Here is a 16958-nt window from a genome sequence, read left to right as displayed (position 1 = left end):
TCATAAGTTTACATGCCCATGCTTAAGTTGACTAAAAAAAAGAATTAAAAAAATCATGTTTTTAGAAATGTATCTTAATGACTCAATTAAAAAATGAGGTAAAATCCAACCTTTAAGGACATCAATTTTCTTTTTGAATATATAATGTAAGATATACCCCTATGTTAAATTCCCACAGAGGCAGGCAGATTTCCAGGATACTATGCTTCCTGATAAAGTTCCCTTTGGCCTTTGGAATTAAAATAGTCCCATGTCATCACATACCCTTCACCATACATAGAGATTGGCATGGGATACTTTCCATAAAATCATCTCTCAATGCAAATCAAACAGGCTATTAGTCTAACTGAAATAAAACCATGCCAATCTCTAGGTATGGTGAAGGTTATGTGATGATATGGGATAATTTTAATTCCAAAGGCCAAGGGAACTTTATCAGGATGCATAGTATCCTGGATCCATGAAATAACTGGCCTTTAAAAATAAAAATCTGCCATCTGCTATGGGAATTTAACATAGGGGTATGTATACTAATGCCCCCTCTATTTTTAGGGAAGAACATTTATTTATTTACAATACATTATTCATTCACAAAGAAAATTGGTGTCCTTAAAGGTTGGATTTTAACTCATTTTTTAATTAAGGCATTAAGATAAATTTCCAAAACATGTATATATACTTACATTTATTAGGTAAAGACTCCACTGACTCCAAATTTTAATTGTATTTTCAGCCTCCTCCTTCACTGACAGTTATTAAAAGGTTGTTTGGAGTTGTTTGAACTTAAAGCTTTGCTGACAGTCCCGATAGACAGTAGTGTGTAATATAAGTGACATTAATTTATCAGCAAAGTGTATGATTACACTGATTATTATTACTTATTACTAGATGTTAGTACTTATTACTCTTATTACTAGATGTTTTGTGGCATCATAAATGAATGTACAAAAGTACATGTCCTTTTTCCATTATGTAAAGGACAACAATTCTAGCTGTATTCTTGCAATTTGTGACCCTGCAGGAGCCCCAGTCTCTACATATCATGACAGATGACAGTCTTTACCGTTAAGATGTGAAATGGTGTCAGACTTTAGTCTTTTGAAAGTCTGACAAAGTGGTAGGCATAAAACAAACTCTAAAAAGACCTTGAATAGCTTAAAGCCTGACATCAGGGTTAGGGTTAGGCTAAAGACAACCTGTCATACCGTCACAAAGTTTTTAGTCACAGAATACAAGATTTTATTAGCAAGACTTAAATCTTGCGATAATTTCCAACACTTTTGATTTTGTTGGGACGTCAAGACAGGAATAAGACTGACTGAGTTTTATGACCACCTTACATAGTAAGCATATGTGTTTGCAAAGAATAAATGCAGCAGACTTACCTTCTTGGACAAATAATTATTTAATTTTTAGAGGAAACAACAACATTCTTCAGAATGTTGCACTGCATAAAAATTATACAAAAAAAACCATTCAGATGGTCAGTAGTCCCAACCTTGGGCCACATCAGAGAGCGATCCTGCTAAGGAGACTGGATGATCATTTTTGTCAGTGCTCGCTATTACACACAGTCTACTACAGTGTCACAGTTTACAATGTATATATCAATAAAATGTTTTCAAATTAGCCTTTTTTCATTTCCTGAAAACCAACGGTTATAGATATACAAGGTTTTCAAAAATCAACAAAATCACAGTTGTACAGTGTACAGTGGTTCATAAGTAAGAAATGGAGATACAGAAACTAACAATTTTGTCTCTCCCAATTCCATTTGGATACATTTTGACTTCATGTTCATATAGTGGTTCCTGCCATCAAAGCAGAAAGAATTGTAAATGTTACTGAAAAGCCTCTTTGCTAGCAAAGTCCTATTCACATTCCTATGGATGTAATCATATGGTTTTGAAAAATATTACCTATCAATCCCAGTCAAAAATTATTACTGATAAAATATCTGCTTGCAGTGAAAAGTGTTGTACGTTAGGTAAGTTGTAAATTAGCCAATAAAGTTGTTTTTTTTCAAACAATGACAATGTATTCTTCAGTTTTACAGACAAAATTACTTAAGTAAAAATAAGAAAACAAAAATTCTGTCACTGCATGGATTGCAGTGTGTCAATACCCCCCCCCCCCAAAAAAAAAAACAGGTACAACAACACTACAAGTCCACAGCCATGCTAATGGCTCCGTAAAGCTGCACAGTAGTTATTTGAGTTAAAGGCTAACATCAGCATGCAAACCAGCGCAAAAGGATTGCTAACACTCTAATGTCCATGTTTACCATCTTAAGCCGAGTTTCACAGGACTTGCATTACCACGAACCTCATGTGATTTAGTTATCACACCACACATCTATGTTTTTGGCAGCACATTTGCACGGGATAGGCAAAGTCTGTATTTTATTTGAATTTACTGACATAATCATAATCATAAACTTTCATTCATGAGCATCACAGAGATGCGGATTCTCAAGGGACTAATATTGTCAGACATCCCCTTTGTTTGGCAAAATACGGGAGGTAATCCGCAATGGAATTTTTACTTGACGAATTACAAACATGGTAGATTCACACGGGAGTAAGGCCACAGACCATCTCCCTAATTATTACAAATTACTCAAGGTCCCCAGGTAATACTAGTCAAATGCTTACATTTGCTTATTAGCACTAATGACTAAGTACAGCTAAAGCCATATTTGCACAGTACTAGCTTTACATGGGGACTTCTGGTAAAGTCAATATTTATGAGCCTTTTTAAGTTTAATGTTTGTGATGTTTAAGTTGAAAAGCGCTAGAGTGGCAGAGGTAAGTTGAGGGTGATTTGTAGAGGTAATGAAATGTCAGAGGTAGTGTGGTCACTATGTTTTGAGACACACAATGATTTGACTAAATGCTGAATTTCTATTTCTTTGACATGTTAAGATGTTTTGATTGGGTTTCACGGATTATAATTGTGTCATTGAATTGGCCATATTTGTCACCAAGCATCGAACCCAGAAGGACCCAGAACAGTTGCTATTTTAGGGAGACAGTTATGATATTCACGCTGAACTTTGTGAGAAGGTTCCCCACCAGTGTCTGCACCAGCATCACTAGGACAGGTGGAATCTGTAGAGGACTCTATTAGTGTGAGGAAGTTCTTTTATTCGCTACAATTTTGTGGTCATATAAGCTAATAACTGACTATTAAAAAAAATATTTCGACATTTTGAGAAATCAGATTATTTTCTTTCCATCCAAGAAGGAGAGGAGAAGCTCGATAACAATCTGCAAATATGAGAGGGTATTGATTTTCTCCTCGCACTTTCAGAAACACCAAGTAAGTAAGCATGTTTTCCATAAGTATTTTTCAATACTTATTTTCTTGCAGCAACACATGTAGTTCAAATATTCAAATTTGCTGGCCGTGCACAATAGACTAGACCTAATCTTCAAACTTCATGACTCCGTCAAAGCCGTTGTAGGTGAAGGGTTCAAGGACGGGGCTGCAGGTCTCTTGAGCAAGGCAGGCCATCCTATTGTTCTCACAGCTGTCCTCACTGCCCGGGTTGATGTACACACTATCAGCGGAGTGGATAGACGGGTCCTCGTCAAAATAGTTGTGGGGCCGGAGAAGGACCCCGCCCCCATTGCCCACAGTTACCGTATTGGGGATGTCCTCAGAGTGGGGGATGTGGAGGAAGCCGGTGGTCACCCAGGCAACCAGGTCCTGCAGGCACATTTTCATACGCATCATGCAAATTAAAAAAATTTGGCTAGGTTATGTAAGTTTACGTTTACATATGAGTTTATATTATCTCATCACATAGACAGTAAAAATTGTGGACGTAGCATCTGTGACGTCACCCATTTGTTTGTGGACTGCTGTTTTGAAGGGTTGAGTTTGACAATGCCAAAGACAGAAAGTTGCCAATTTTCAGCCCTTCCAATGCAAGTTATCCAGCAGAGTAAACGCAGACTTACAGGTACTGTCGCCATTCATCAGCATGTTTCTTCAAGCTAACAGCTAACACTAGTGGTTGCTAGCTAACTTGGTTGAACAAAATGTTTCACTTAACTTTTATGAAGTGAAAACATGCAGTGAGAGGGTCACTGTTAAAGACAAAATAGACAACACTCAAGAAAAAGGTCACAGCTACTTTAATGTACACAGTGCCGGGGTTAGCTGCTAAGCCTCTGTTATGATTGACAAGTCAGCGTGTAGCCGCGCCTCTAAAGTAAGCCCTGCTTTAAAAAATGGGACCATAATTTACAAAATATACATCATGCTATATTGAAGAACACGTGAAACTAGTGATTAAGGCCATAAACTCTTAAAATGTTTACTGAGGTACTAACTCAATTGAGAAGTAGGGTCTTTCTCCATGATTTTTTTCTTGCAACCAGTGCAGTCGCCCCCCTGCTGGAAATTGCAAGTATAATGCATTGGCTTAACTTTTTAGACCCAAAAGCTTTGTCCATTTTTTTTACAGTCTAGTTTAATTATTTTCACATACACATTCCATTTCAACACACCTTGTCTTCAATGTTTTCGTTGTCTTCAATGTACTTGCTGAAGTCTACAGCTGGATTCCAGATGTTGTTCTGATTGTAAAGACTGGAGCTGAATTGCTCTGAATCCTTATGCTTGGTGATGGCAACCTTATACCTGGAGATGACAGAAGAGCACCAAAGAGTGATGGCACATGACATTTTTCATGTAATGCCAAACGACGCCTACTAGTCCCACAGGTGCTGGACCAACAGAAGACAGCAATGGTCACATAATCATTAGTGGTGTAACTAGTTCTTTGGGTGGCATACAGCAGTATGTTGTCTGTATATGTCATGTATTGTGTAATATGTGATCCAGTGGTTAAAAAATAGATCATTATGAAATTCAAAATGTTAATTCAGCCATCATGTAGTGTTTGCACTGTATCTTAATTTCTCTAAATTACTTTGTCAAGAAAAACAACAAAGAAACAAATACAGTCTGACTTCAGGACCAGCCCAGCCTCCTAAAAATTAGGTATTTTACTATGCTGGATTCTGTCAGCGTAGGGCGAAAGTCATGGTGGATGGATTAGTCAAACAAGCACAGGACGTTTTTAACCCAGCAGACCGATGCATCTTGTGTGAAACCAAAAGCTTATTTAAACTTAAATATGTGATTTAAGTTGCACAATAAAAGCACTTATTTTAGCCCAAACCACAATCATTTTTTAATCAAACCAAGTAGTTTTGCTTCAATTCACAATGTTAACCACTTGTTTAAAACTGCAACCACAACGGATTGAATACAACTCCTCAACTGGCCGTGCTGCGTTCTGTGATAGTCACAGCTGGCATCTTCATTAAATAGTACCCGCAAAACACCAGTGTCAACATCTACAGTGAAGAGGCGGCTGCGGGATTCTGGGCTTCAGGGCAGAGTGGCAAAGAAAAAGCCATATCTGAGACTGGCCAATAAAAGAAAAAGATTAAGTTGGGCAATAGAACACAGACATTGGACAGAGAGCTGTTGTGGGAGCAGCTTGACCGTATGGTACGCAAGAAGTGCCCATCCAACCAATCCAACTTGTGGGAGCTGCTTCTGGAAGCGTGGGGTGCAATTTCTCCAGATTACCTCAACAAATTAACTGCTAGAATGCCAAAGGTCTGCAATGCTGTAATTGTTGCAAATGAAGGATTCTTTGACGAAAGCAAAGTTTGATGTAAAAAAAAAATCTTATTTCAAATACAAATCATTATTTCTAACCTTGTCAATGTCTTGACAAGGTAAGAAATAATTGACAATTTCCTATTCATTTCACAACGTATGGTGGTGAATAAGTGTGACTTTTCAGGAAAACACAAAATTGTTTGGTTGACCCCAAACTTTTGAACGGTAGTGTATATACACACACAAAAAATACTACAGAATTTATAGTTTACCCACCTCTTTTTTTACCACTACACATCTGCACACACATATACCTGGTGTGTAAATAAAAAAAAAGAACAAAAAAAAAATCACATTGATCATAAAAAAATAAAAATAAAGTTATATTGAGTATGAAAACTCTTGTTCATTACATTTTACTTCATAATTGCAACCGCATGTGTTGTATTCATTGTTGCAAAACGTTCTGTATATAGTTTGTTTGTTACCATGACAACACCATTGATCTGAAGCTTGATGCTGTCATGTAAATAGTTTTCAAATCAGCAATAAATATACAAAATTTTGATCAACTCATATTAATTGCATGCTTAAATAACATACCTATATCTATAAAAGACATTTTCTCTGACAATTTTTAATCATCAAGGAAAAAAAGTGTCATTAACTTTTTGAGAGTGAGGTTTTGTGGCTTTGTGGCTATTCAGTCTCACCTGGCCCAGGACATGGCTCTCTCCTCGGCCTGGCTCTCTGGGAGGTGGTCCCCGGTGAAGCTAAAGACCTGCAGCCTATAGGACCGATGGTGACCCCAGCGGTTGGTCTTATTGCTGGCGATGTGGAGGTAGCGAGGAGTCTTAGTGTCATAACGCAGAGCTGCCTCCTGTGTAAGTGCAATGTAAACATTAGTCCCACAATCAAGATGTATGGTTACTTTCTTGGCTGCAACACTGGTGGATTAAAGAGCCCCTATTATGTTTCTTTCTCAACTGCCTAAAAACGGCTCGCCCACATTCCTGTTTGAAATTCCTCAATTAGTGTCATTAATTGAGAATGCCAGCCCAGTTTTTCATATGTGCTGCCCATAGGTGGGGGGTGAGTATGAGAAACATAGTGTGTTTTTGAACAAGCATGTAAACTTATTCTAACAGGGTTGGGTACCGTTAACATTTTTACCGGCATCGGTATCCGTATTGGAGCTACTTCCTCATGCTGGCACGACGCAGGGCCAGGCTGCAGAAGCGGGGTTTCCTGGCACTCGGAGACCGACAAGGAGGCAAAAAAGTGCCATTAACCAAACCTCACTTTGGTAAATATGACCATATGACCCACATCTGTGAAGATGGGCAATGGCAGAGCTGCACGGCTGTTTAGAGGCCACAAACATGGACATTTTCCAAAAAGATACTGTAAGCAGTTATATCAACTGGTGCACTTCCATCTGTGTCCAAGACGTATGTGGCAGGCAATACAATCCATTCAAAGGAATAGCCCCAGTAGGACAGACTTCTATGTTTCTGTTCCACCAGATGCAGACTGGGGGTGACAGTAGCTCAGGGGGTGGCAGTGGCTCCAACCGTAGGGTTGGGAACCGGAAGGTCACTGGTTCAAGTCCCCATATGAACCAAAAGGTACGGAGTGTGGATTGGTGGCTGGAGAGATGCTACTTCACCTCCTGGGTAAGGCACCATCTCCCCTCCAACCACTCAGGGCACTGGTTCAGCTGGCATCCCGCTCACTCTGACATCTCTCCATTAGTGCAGGTTTAGGTCCTGAGCATTTGTGTGTATTTCAGGCCTGTGTGTGATTACTAACAAAAGTCTGTACACAGAGTGTAAATTGTAATTTTAATTAACAAACAAATTAAAATTATTAAATTATTCAAATTATGCAGCGCTGTAGTCAAAAAGCACAGGGCATTCTCAGTGAGAAACACCACCCAGCCCATGCTAGGTTCAGGTGGAAGGTCTCAGGATACAAGGACGTAACACACCCTAAACCTACAATAACAGCTGTGAAAAAAATAACTGTGTGCATAACGGATTCTGTGTGCAACAACAACAAAAAAGAGGAAAAATCCCAGTTACAAAATTGTATATTTTGTGCAATAAAAACATGAAAAATCTCAGGACCAATATCTATATTCACATGACATTTTTATACAGTGAGTGTATGTACAATTTCAACTTTCTCTCACAGCTGATTTGTCTTTATATTGTTCTTCTAATTTATATTTAAATTATTTTTTAACATGTGTTTTCATATAATGTTAATCATTTTTGTTTGTGGGAGAAGGCAAGTTCTGTGAAGGCAAGTTGCTGCTGTATAGTGCAAGCAAGTTGGTTTATCAGAGCTTTTACCCTACTGGGTACAGCCGCAGCTTCGATTCTGACCTGCACCCCTTTGCTGTGTGTAATTTGCCCTCTCTCTCCCCGTTTCATGTCTTCAACTGTCCTATTTAATGAAGGCCTAAACAAATCAAAAACAAAAAACTACCCAAAAGACACCCTCTGGAGGGAATGATCAGGGAATGATCAGTTGGAATTCAAATGAAGGTTTGACCCAGTGAGGGCCATTTAAACCTTTGTCGATTACCACCTCTTCTGGACAGGAGGAGGGGGACATTGATTTTCACGTTACCTGGCTAAACCAAGATTTAGCCAGGCGTTCTGGAAAACAGAGACACATGTGGTTGAGTGAAATAAATCTAATAAATAAGGCCTCTTCTAATAAATGAGGCCTTAATGACACAGAGTTAACAGACTGCAAACCCTGAGCTCAAAGAGGCTTAAATGCTATGAACAGCTGATGGAAACGGCAGATTTGGTGTTAGTTCTAAGTGGGTTTTTCACTTCTATCAACCTCTAATATGATACTTAGTCATTACATACATAAAGTATTGATGTGTGCAGATTTTTGTTTTCTCTCAATTTTTTACACACTGAGACTGGTACTTCAACCCGTAACTTCTACACCAACATTAATACATTAGTAAGACTTACTAATGTATTAATTAGGAAATATGTTCATGTTAACACTTGTAACAAATAGATGCATTAAAGTGGACATATTAAGCTTTTTTGTATTGTTTTTCACATCTACAATGTTATATTGTCGGATTTTCATGTTAAATGTTCAAATAAATAAAAATAAATTGCCTAAATAAGTGTTACATTACTCTACAGTCCTGGTTATAGTTACAAAGCCTTTATCTGGGATTTCTTACTGTAGAAAGTGCTGCTATTCTATTAGTATCCACTGCTAACTATGGGATCTACATGCTAATGGCAGCAGAAGTTGTCATCTTGACTGTCAATTTTTTAAATTCTTCCCAATTTCAGGTCTCATTCCTGTGGAAACATCTCCAATTAGGTAGTGTTTGGTTCGGAACCCTTTATTGCTGCTTTGTTCCATTGCAATCTAATGTTACACTAGTACTACATATTAAGTAGCTGCATGCTAACGCAGATATATGTAATATGGCGGCCAATGCTGGTAATTTCTTCCCATTTTCAGGGTCAAATTACTGCTGGGACATGTCTGGTTGTGTAGTATTTGGTTTAGAATACTTTATTTGTGATTTTTCACGGTATAAAGTCCGGCTACATTGCAGTAGTTCCAACTTTAACTAGCGATTCAGTAGCAAGGCTGCGTTGAAGCTTGGATGCCAGGAACACTCTGGTCAATCAGAAAAGACTAGGCTTTGTCGGGAGGTGGGCTTAAAGAGACAGGCTCATACAGAGGGTGCCACAACCATGAGAAAATAAATTTTTCTTTTAAACATTAAAGCATGTAAACATGTTCTAATACAAACACAAAAATACAAGTGAAACCCTGAAAATGCTATATAATAGTTGCCCTTGATTATGAACTCACCAGTATATTTCATAGCACGGAATATTATTTGAAAACATTTCTCATGAAAATGCAAATATATATAACAAGTGCATCAAAGCCTAATAAATATGAGGTTTGTAATAAGTACAATAGACGCATCATTTACACTATTGGACCACGCTTGTTACTTTTACAATCCCTGGATAATAAAACATGTATTTTGCAGTTATTATGTTTTTACTGGTCAGTTAACCATTATTTGGCATAATGCAAAGGTATTTTGGAATAAACCCTTTCAATGTAGAAATAATTCATGTTAATGGCAGTGATAGACTTTGTGTTGTCTTTCGACACTATCAAAAGCTGGAATGTAGTTCATGACCTTTGTTGCTCAATGTCCTATTAAGCCTGTTAAATTAAATGCAAGTGACTGTTTAAAGAAAGTGAAAGAATGCCGACCTGTTCTGTTTTAAGTTGCTTCTCCACCAGCTGAGGAACCATAGCATAGTGATCAGGCATCCATGGTATAGACACATTGGCATATTCCATGTCTTTCGTCTGGAAAAAGTTATTCACTCCTGCATAGAAATGAAGCAAAAATGTTTGTAATAACACAGACCTGCATTGGGCATGTTGATGCACCGTAGATCCATGACAGGCGGTCATCTCGTTTATGAATGTAATTTTTAAATCTTTAAGCTGAGAGAAAAAAATCATACATCTAGATGAAGACTACAGAGCCCCCAAGGTACATGGAGGGGGGGGAAAAGAAATCAAAGAAACCATTTTTTGAAGAAAACATGTACTGGGGACAAACACTTCAGTGAGATCTTGACTTTGTTTTGCAAGATCTCGAGTTTTATTTGCAAGATCTTGACTTTTTAGCTAGTAAATTAGCTAGTAATTTAGCTAGAAATGTTTTAGCTAGTAGCATGACAAGATTACATCCCTTTGGTTGTCTAAATACATCCACTGTTTATTTTATTAAGCGTTACTAATTAATACAGGCCAAACAGAAGTGTTAAAATGAACAATATCGTTGAATGTTGATGTGCAAAAGCGCAGTGTGGTATATTCATACATCGGCAGGTCAACTTTACACAAACTCTATTACATAAGGACACAGAGGGGAGATATATGTTAGTTAATGGTACAATTGATGGCATAAAGTATCCCCACTTAATGTATATGCACCAATACGGACGCGCCTGACTTCAAGATACTGGTTAAGATAATATTACAACACAGCTCTGGCTGCTGTAATGGGTGGAGACTTCAACTGCACTTTATCACAAAATATTAGACAGATTACCACACCCAAAAACTCCTTCTAAAATGGGCAGGATGCCTAAACATCAGATTACAGAGACGGTATTGCTGACGTTGGAGAAGTAAGTTCCCCAGAACTAAAGACTTTACCTTCTATCAAGTAGACATGCATCCTACTCTAGGATCGATATTTCTTACGCCAACGTCAGAACTACATAGAATTGTAGATATTGAAATACTACCCATTACTATTTGATCATGCACCCACTTACTAAATTGGACTATAGGACATAGACTAACATCCAACAATGGAGGCTTAACACATCCCTTAACGACAAAGTATTCACGGCATTTATTACAGAGGAACTTAGGATATACCTAGAAATCAATAATACTCCGGACACGACTCCTCTAATATATGGGATTGTCCAAAGCATTCCTTCGAGGCCGCATAATATCCTTCACGGCTGCGAGGAAAAACAGAAGAATGCAAACAAAAGACCTAGAGAATAAAATTAAAGACCTAGAACTTGAACATAAAAAATACACCTCAATTAAAATCCTGAAGGAGCTAAATGCATCCCGCGACAACACTAAATAGCCATTATCGGATAAAGTAGAGGGTAATCTGAGGTTTACTAATCAAAAATACTAGAATATGGCCAGAAGGCTAGCAGATTAGGCTTATAGACTGAGGAAACAGCAGTCCTCCAACATGGTTCATAAAATAAATCTCAAGATTCTCTGGTGACAAAACCTGACGAAAGCAGAAACCTTCGCAAATTTTTACAAATCATTATATACAAACACTGATACGTGGAACAATGACCATGAGCTCATAGATTTTTTAAAAGATAAGTTAAACCACCTACGGATGAGGGGTGCGTACATTAGATCACCGATTGTGGAATGGGAAATAAGCAGACGATTAAATCACTAAAGAATAACAAAAGCCCAGGCCAGATGGATTTACAAACGACTTCTATAAAACCTTTCTAGATCCTTTGACCCCTCTACTATTAAACGCATACCATCACGCTTTAAACTCCAAAACTATGGCACCCTCTTGGACGGAAGCCACTATTGTAGTGATCCATAAAGAGGGTAAAGACCCTACAGACTGCCAATCCTATAGACCTATATCGCTGCTGAATACAGACTCACGTATACTCACCTCAATTCTAGCAAACCGACTTAATAAATTTATTACCCAAATCATACACCCCGATCAGACCGGATTTATTACAGGTCGGCATTATGCTAATAATGTGAGGCGCCTATTGAATCTATCAAGCGCCCAAAAAGAAAGAAAGATTGAATCAGCAATCATCTCCTTAGATGCTCAAAAAGCGTTTGACAGAGTATCCTGGCAATATTTAATTCATACATTGAAACGTTTCGGATTTGGCCCACATTTCATTGATTGGGTGCAAACACTCTACTCATCCCCACAAGCAGCAGTCAAAGTTAATGGCTTCAGATCGGCTAGATTCTCATTAGGAAGGGGCTGTAGACAGGGGTGCCCACTCTCACCCCTCCTATTCGCCATCAGCATTGAGCCGCTAGCCCAAATCATTAGGGATGATATCAATATCAAAGGAATAGAAATCAATAAGGAAATGCACAAAATTCACTTATGCTGATGATGTGTTGGTATTTGACGGACCCTAAATCAACAATTCCTCACCTGAAAAAGCTTATCTCCCAATACGGGTTCTACTCAGGTTACAAAACCAACATTGACAAAACGGAAGCTATGGATGTAAACGACACAATCCCCGATTCCATAAAGATACAGAGTGGTTTTAAGTGGCCTAAGATCGGGATCAAATACTTAGGAATTCAAATACCTCCATGTTCGAATGACCTCTATGAGGCGAATTATGGCAAACTCCTACGAATCATAAACAAGGACTTAGAGCGCTGGGATACACTCCCTATCTCGCTGTTAGGCCGAGTTGAAAGTGTCCGTATGAATGTCCTACCGAGATTTCTATATCTATTCCAGATGCTACCGGTAGAGATCCCCAAATCTACCTTCGACACTTTAGATAAAATGTTAACGGGATTTATTTGGCAAAAAAAGCGACCTAGAATCAGACTGAAAACCCTGCAATTACCCAAACCTAAAGGTGGTCTCAAACTTCCAAACTTTAAATTCTACTATTGGGCGGCACAACTCAGACCCTTATTGTCAGGATACAGGATACTGCAGATATCGTTGGCTGGAAATAAGAGAGGCAAGAGCTCAAAACCTATACAAACATTACCCTTTTTAGATGTCACACAGGACATGTCAATCTGGACAAGAAACACCCCAAAGTATGGTACAAAATACAATCAGTCTTTAAATTACCAAAACAGATTTCACTTTTATCAATATAGGACATATGAAAACTTATACCGAATAACTAGACTCTGGTTTAAAAACGGTCTTATTATGAACTATCTCATATTCACCAACTAATTGATAAAGGAAATCTCAAACCTTCGAACAGTGAAAATTGAATTTGGGCTCCTAAATCGGATTTTTACAGATATTACAACTTAGAACCTTTCTGATGGCACATGATGATTGGACTAAACTTCTTGAACCCACACCTATAGAAATTTCCTAATGATATACAAAGGGGAAAGGGGAACAATAAAGTAATTAGTAAAATATATGACCTGTTTCTCTCCCATGACCATACACGACTCTACGAACATAAAACGAAATGGGAGAGTGAATTACAGGCCTCAATAACTGGGGACGCTTGGGACGAAATCTGACAGAAGCACATTGACAAAAACTCTAATACTGGAGGAATTCAAGTGGAAAATAAAATCCGGTTTTTCAGAACACACAGCGAAACCAGTAAAATGTACCCCGCACAAACCCAACCTATGCTGGAGAACTGCGGGACGTGGAACGCCAACCTACTCATATTCTGTGGCGTTGCCCTAAATAAGTGAATTTTGGAAGGACACTTTGTTGCCCTCAAGATAATTTTCAGGAAAAATATTCCAAAAACCCCCTTGGTTGCAATTCTAGGAGTAATACCCGATGGAATAGACAGAATGGCTGATAGATATCTCCTGAGAATTTTGTTGACTGCAGCATTGAAGTGTATAACTATCAGATGGCTGAAAGCATCACCTCCAACATATAACATATGGGTTCAGAAGGTTTGGGACATTTATTTGATGAAAAATCACAATTCCTAAGGCTCCAAGAAGCTACTGTTCAATACGAGATGGAAGTCTGTTACACCGACTACTATCCAAGATATGTAATTGGTGAATCACCCTCCTGCGTGTTTGCTTGTGGACCAACCTAAAATGCCGTGGCACCTAAGAATATGTGGACCACTTTATCTCTAGGAGGATTAACTGTAAGCTTGCATTATTTTTAGTTGGACTTTGTGTTGTTGTTTTTTGTTTAGTTGTTTTGTATTCATTCTCGCACCTGATAAGAATACTTATTATCTCACCTCCCGATGCCACGATTAATGTAACTGTAAAGGCCAACTGAGTCGGAAGTTGTATCATGTTTGTATGTTGTTATCGAAAAAATAAATAAAAATAAAGTTCAAAAAAAAAAAAAAGCGCTAGTTTGTGTTGTCGTAGCAACATGCCCGTTCATGAGCTAGCTATACCATGGCTGTATAAAGAGAACGAACTAGCTTGTAAGAGACACGAGAAAGAAGCTAATTAACGAGAATGTTGGTACGACAACACACACTAGCGCTATTGACATCAACAGTCAACGACATTGTTCAAATAACACTTCACTTTGGCATGTATTAATTAGTCATGCTTATCAAAATAAATGTTGGATGTTTTTAGACAACCAAAAAGATAGCACGCTAGTTAGTTAGGTTTTAGCCTTATTGTTTGTTGGATTTGCAAGAACTTGCAAATAAAACTTGATATCTCGCAAAACAAAGTCAAGGTCTCGCAAAAAGTGATTGTTCCAGTTTTATTAATTTACATTTTTTTTTCTCCATGTCAAAGTCAAGATCTCACAAATAAAACTCTAGATCTCGCAAAACAATGTCAAGATCTCGCAAAACTGATTGTAATATGAAATGCAATTAATTGAGCTTTTATTAAATTATTTGGTTAAAATAATGTACACTAAATTGAGGATTGCATTTCCACTTTTTAATATTAAATTGTCTATTGCAAAGTGCATATTTTAATTGATAGATTGACAATTTCACTTGCCAATGGAAAAATTCACCTGCATTTGGCACATGGTAATTCCAAGCCCCGGCTGTTCTTTGGGTGCCTGTTTTAAGCAAGACAGGTTCTCTGGAAAGGAACGATTGACCTGTTTCTCATCACTAGTTGGACACTGTGAAATCAATTATCTAATAGATTAATCTTATCCTTACTGTTGTCTTTTGTGTTCACTGATCAAATTCCTGGTGTTCTTTATGACATTTAGCTCTGTGCTGAAACTATTTTACTTTGCTCAGTAGATTATTAGCGTATCCTGATATAATTAAGTGTCTGCGTTTTGTAGTTTTGTGTTGACAGGAATTTGATCTCTATGAGTGAAACATTTTTGTTGTAAAGAGCCCAAGAATGTTCTGTGAGGAGTTACACCTTAACTAATCAATTCCCCTTTTGGGTTGTGAACCAGACTTGTATAGAACCTGTCTAAATCCTCTCAGACTTGTTAGTTGAGAATCCCCAGAGACTGAGTTTAGCCCGGCCCACATCTTACTGTAGTTTCCTGTAATCTTGTATGTAGATAATCTACAGCTTTTTTTTCATGAACTTCTGTCCCCACTGCACAGTGAATAAAACTCATCTGAACTGACAGAATTGGAACGGAAAGAATATTTTCTTCCCCAAAACCAAATGAGTTCTGTAAAGATTCTAACTTGGCTAATTAAATTTACACTAACCATAAGCCACACTATATATTCTACAATATGTGTGCAATGTTGTAAGATTACCATATTAATAGCCGTCCCCATGACCCAATGGGTGTTGTAGTTCTTAACTGAAGACCTTCCTCTTCTTTAAATGTTTGTGTACTTGTGTACGTGCATCTAATTGTTCTGTTGTAATGGCTGGGCGTACTTGTTATTTTCCTTGTTGATGAATCTGTTGCTAATTTTTGTCCATTAATTGATTAGTTGTTGGATCAATAAAATGTGTGAAAAGGGTATGAAATGTAGATCAATGTTTTACAAAACGCAAAATTGGGTCCTTAATTGTCTTGTTTTGTCCACAAGTCAATATTCAATGTTCACAAGTCAATATTGTAATTTCCCCACTGGGGATCAAAAAACAGTATAAAATATTATTATTATTATTATTATTATTAAAATTATTCTAGTCTAGTCTACTGTGAGGGGACTAAAAACTAGAAATATAAACTAAAACATATAAATATATAATTTTTACTTTTTTCATATAAAAAATGACTCAAAACGATTATCAAAATAGTTTGCGATTACAAAATTTTATTTTAGACATGCGTTTTAGATGTTTCTACTATTATATTTATATATCACACTAATTTTGTGAACCTTAGACTTTGTTAAACTCATTTCAAGCACCAAAACAATCTGTCCACTTGAGTAAAGCTCTGTTTTTACAGAGGTTTGGTAAATTTCAAACAGCGAACCTCTGTCCACATTGTTCTGGGAAAGCAGAATTTGTTCTGAACATGGCTATAAATTTCTGTTTAAATGCCCTTAAAGGGTGAATTTAAGATATGTAAAAATCAAAAAATATAACTAACTGATTCTTATTTGCAGCTCCAGTTCTTTAACGTTATCTTTTGTATGGCACTTTGTAACCTAGCTTTTGAAAAGTGCTACTGAAATAAAACTTTACTTTCTTATGGAATATGTTATGTTATATGTTTTAAGGCCACATGTGAAAAATGTATTCTGAGTATAAAGTCAGAATTCTGAGAAGAAAGTCAGAATTTTTTAAACTCAGGATTGAGAATTCTGTATTTTTTCTCAGAAATCTGATTTTATTCTCTGAATACTTTAGACTTATAATTCTGCTTTTAACCCTTGGTTGTCTTCTTGTCAAAATTGAAAATCGACACTTTTGTTGATGCTTTTTATCATTGTTTAACTTTTTCTTAAATTGCGTGCCTTTTTCAGTGTTTGTCACTTTTTTGATGTTTTCAACACTAGGCTACGTGACAATAACTTATTAATTTTAGTTTTACAGTTATTTTTGGAATTTATGGT

The 16958-nt window shown here is 37.3% G+C and overlaps 1 protein-coding gene across 1 annotated transcript in view; it reads right to left on the bottom strand.

The window, feature by feature from the left end:
* Window positions 1-1386: 1386 nt before the first annotated feature.
* Window positions 1387-16958, bottom strand: part of LOC116703269 (primary amine oxidase, liver isozyme) — a 17608-nt gene continuing 2036 nt past the window's right edge. Inside the window, exons 2-5 of the mRNA XM_032537908.1 lie at window positions 9940-10058; window positions 6360-6526; window positions 4518-4650; window positions 1387-3711 (exon numbers count right to left, since the gene is read on the bottom strand). Coding sequence (XP_032393799.1) covers window positions 3427-3711; window positions 4518-4650; window positions 6360-6526; window positions 9940-10058 — 704 coding nt within the window. The 3' untranslated portion in view covers window positions 1387-3426. The remainder of the gene's footprint in view (window positions 3712-4517; window positions 4651-6359; window positions 6527-9939; window positions 10059-16958) is intronic.

Source organism: Etheostoma spectabile, chromosome 15 (genome assembly GCF_008692095.1).
Source record: "Etheostoma spectabile isolate EspeVRDwgs_2016 chromosome 15, UIUC_Espe_1.0, whole genome shotgun sequence".
Lineage (NCBI taxonomy): Eukaryota > Metazoa > Chordata > Actinopteri > Perciformes > Percidae > Etheostoma > Etheostoma spectabile.
This window is presented reverse-complemented; position numbering and strand designations above follow the sequence as displayed.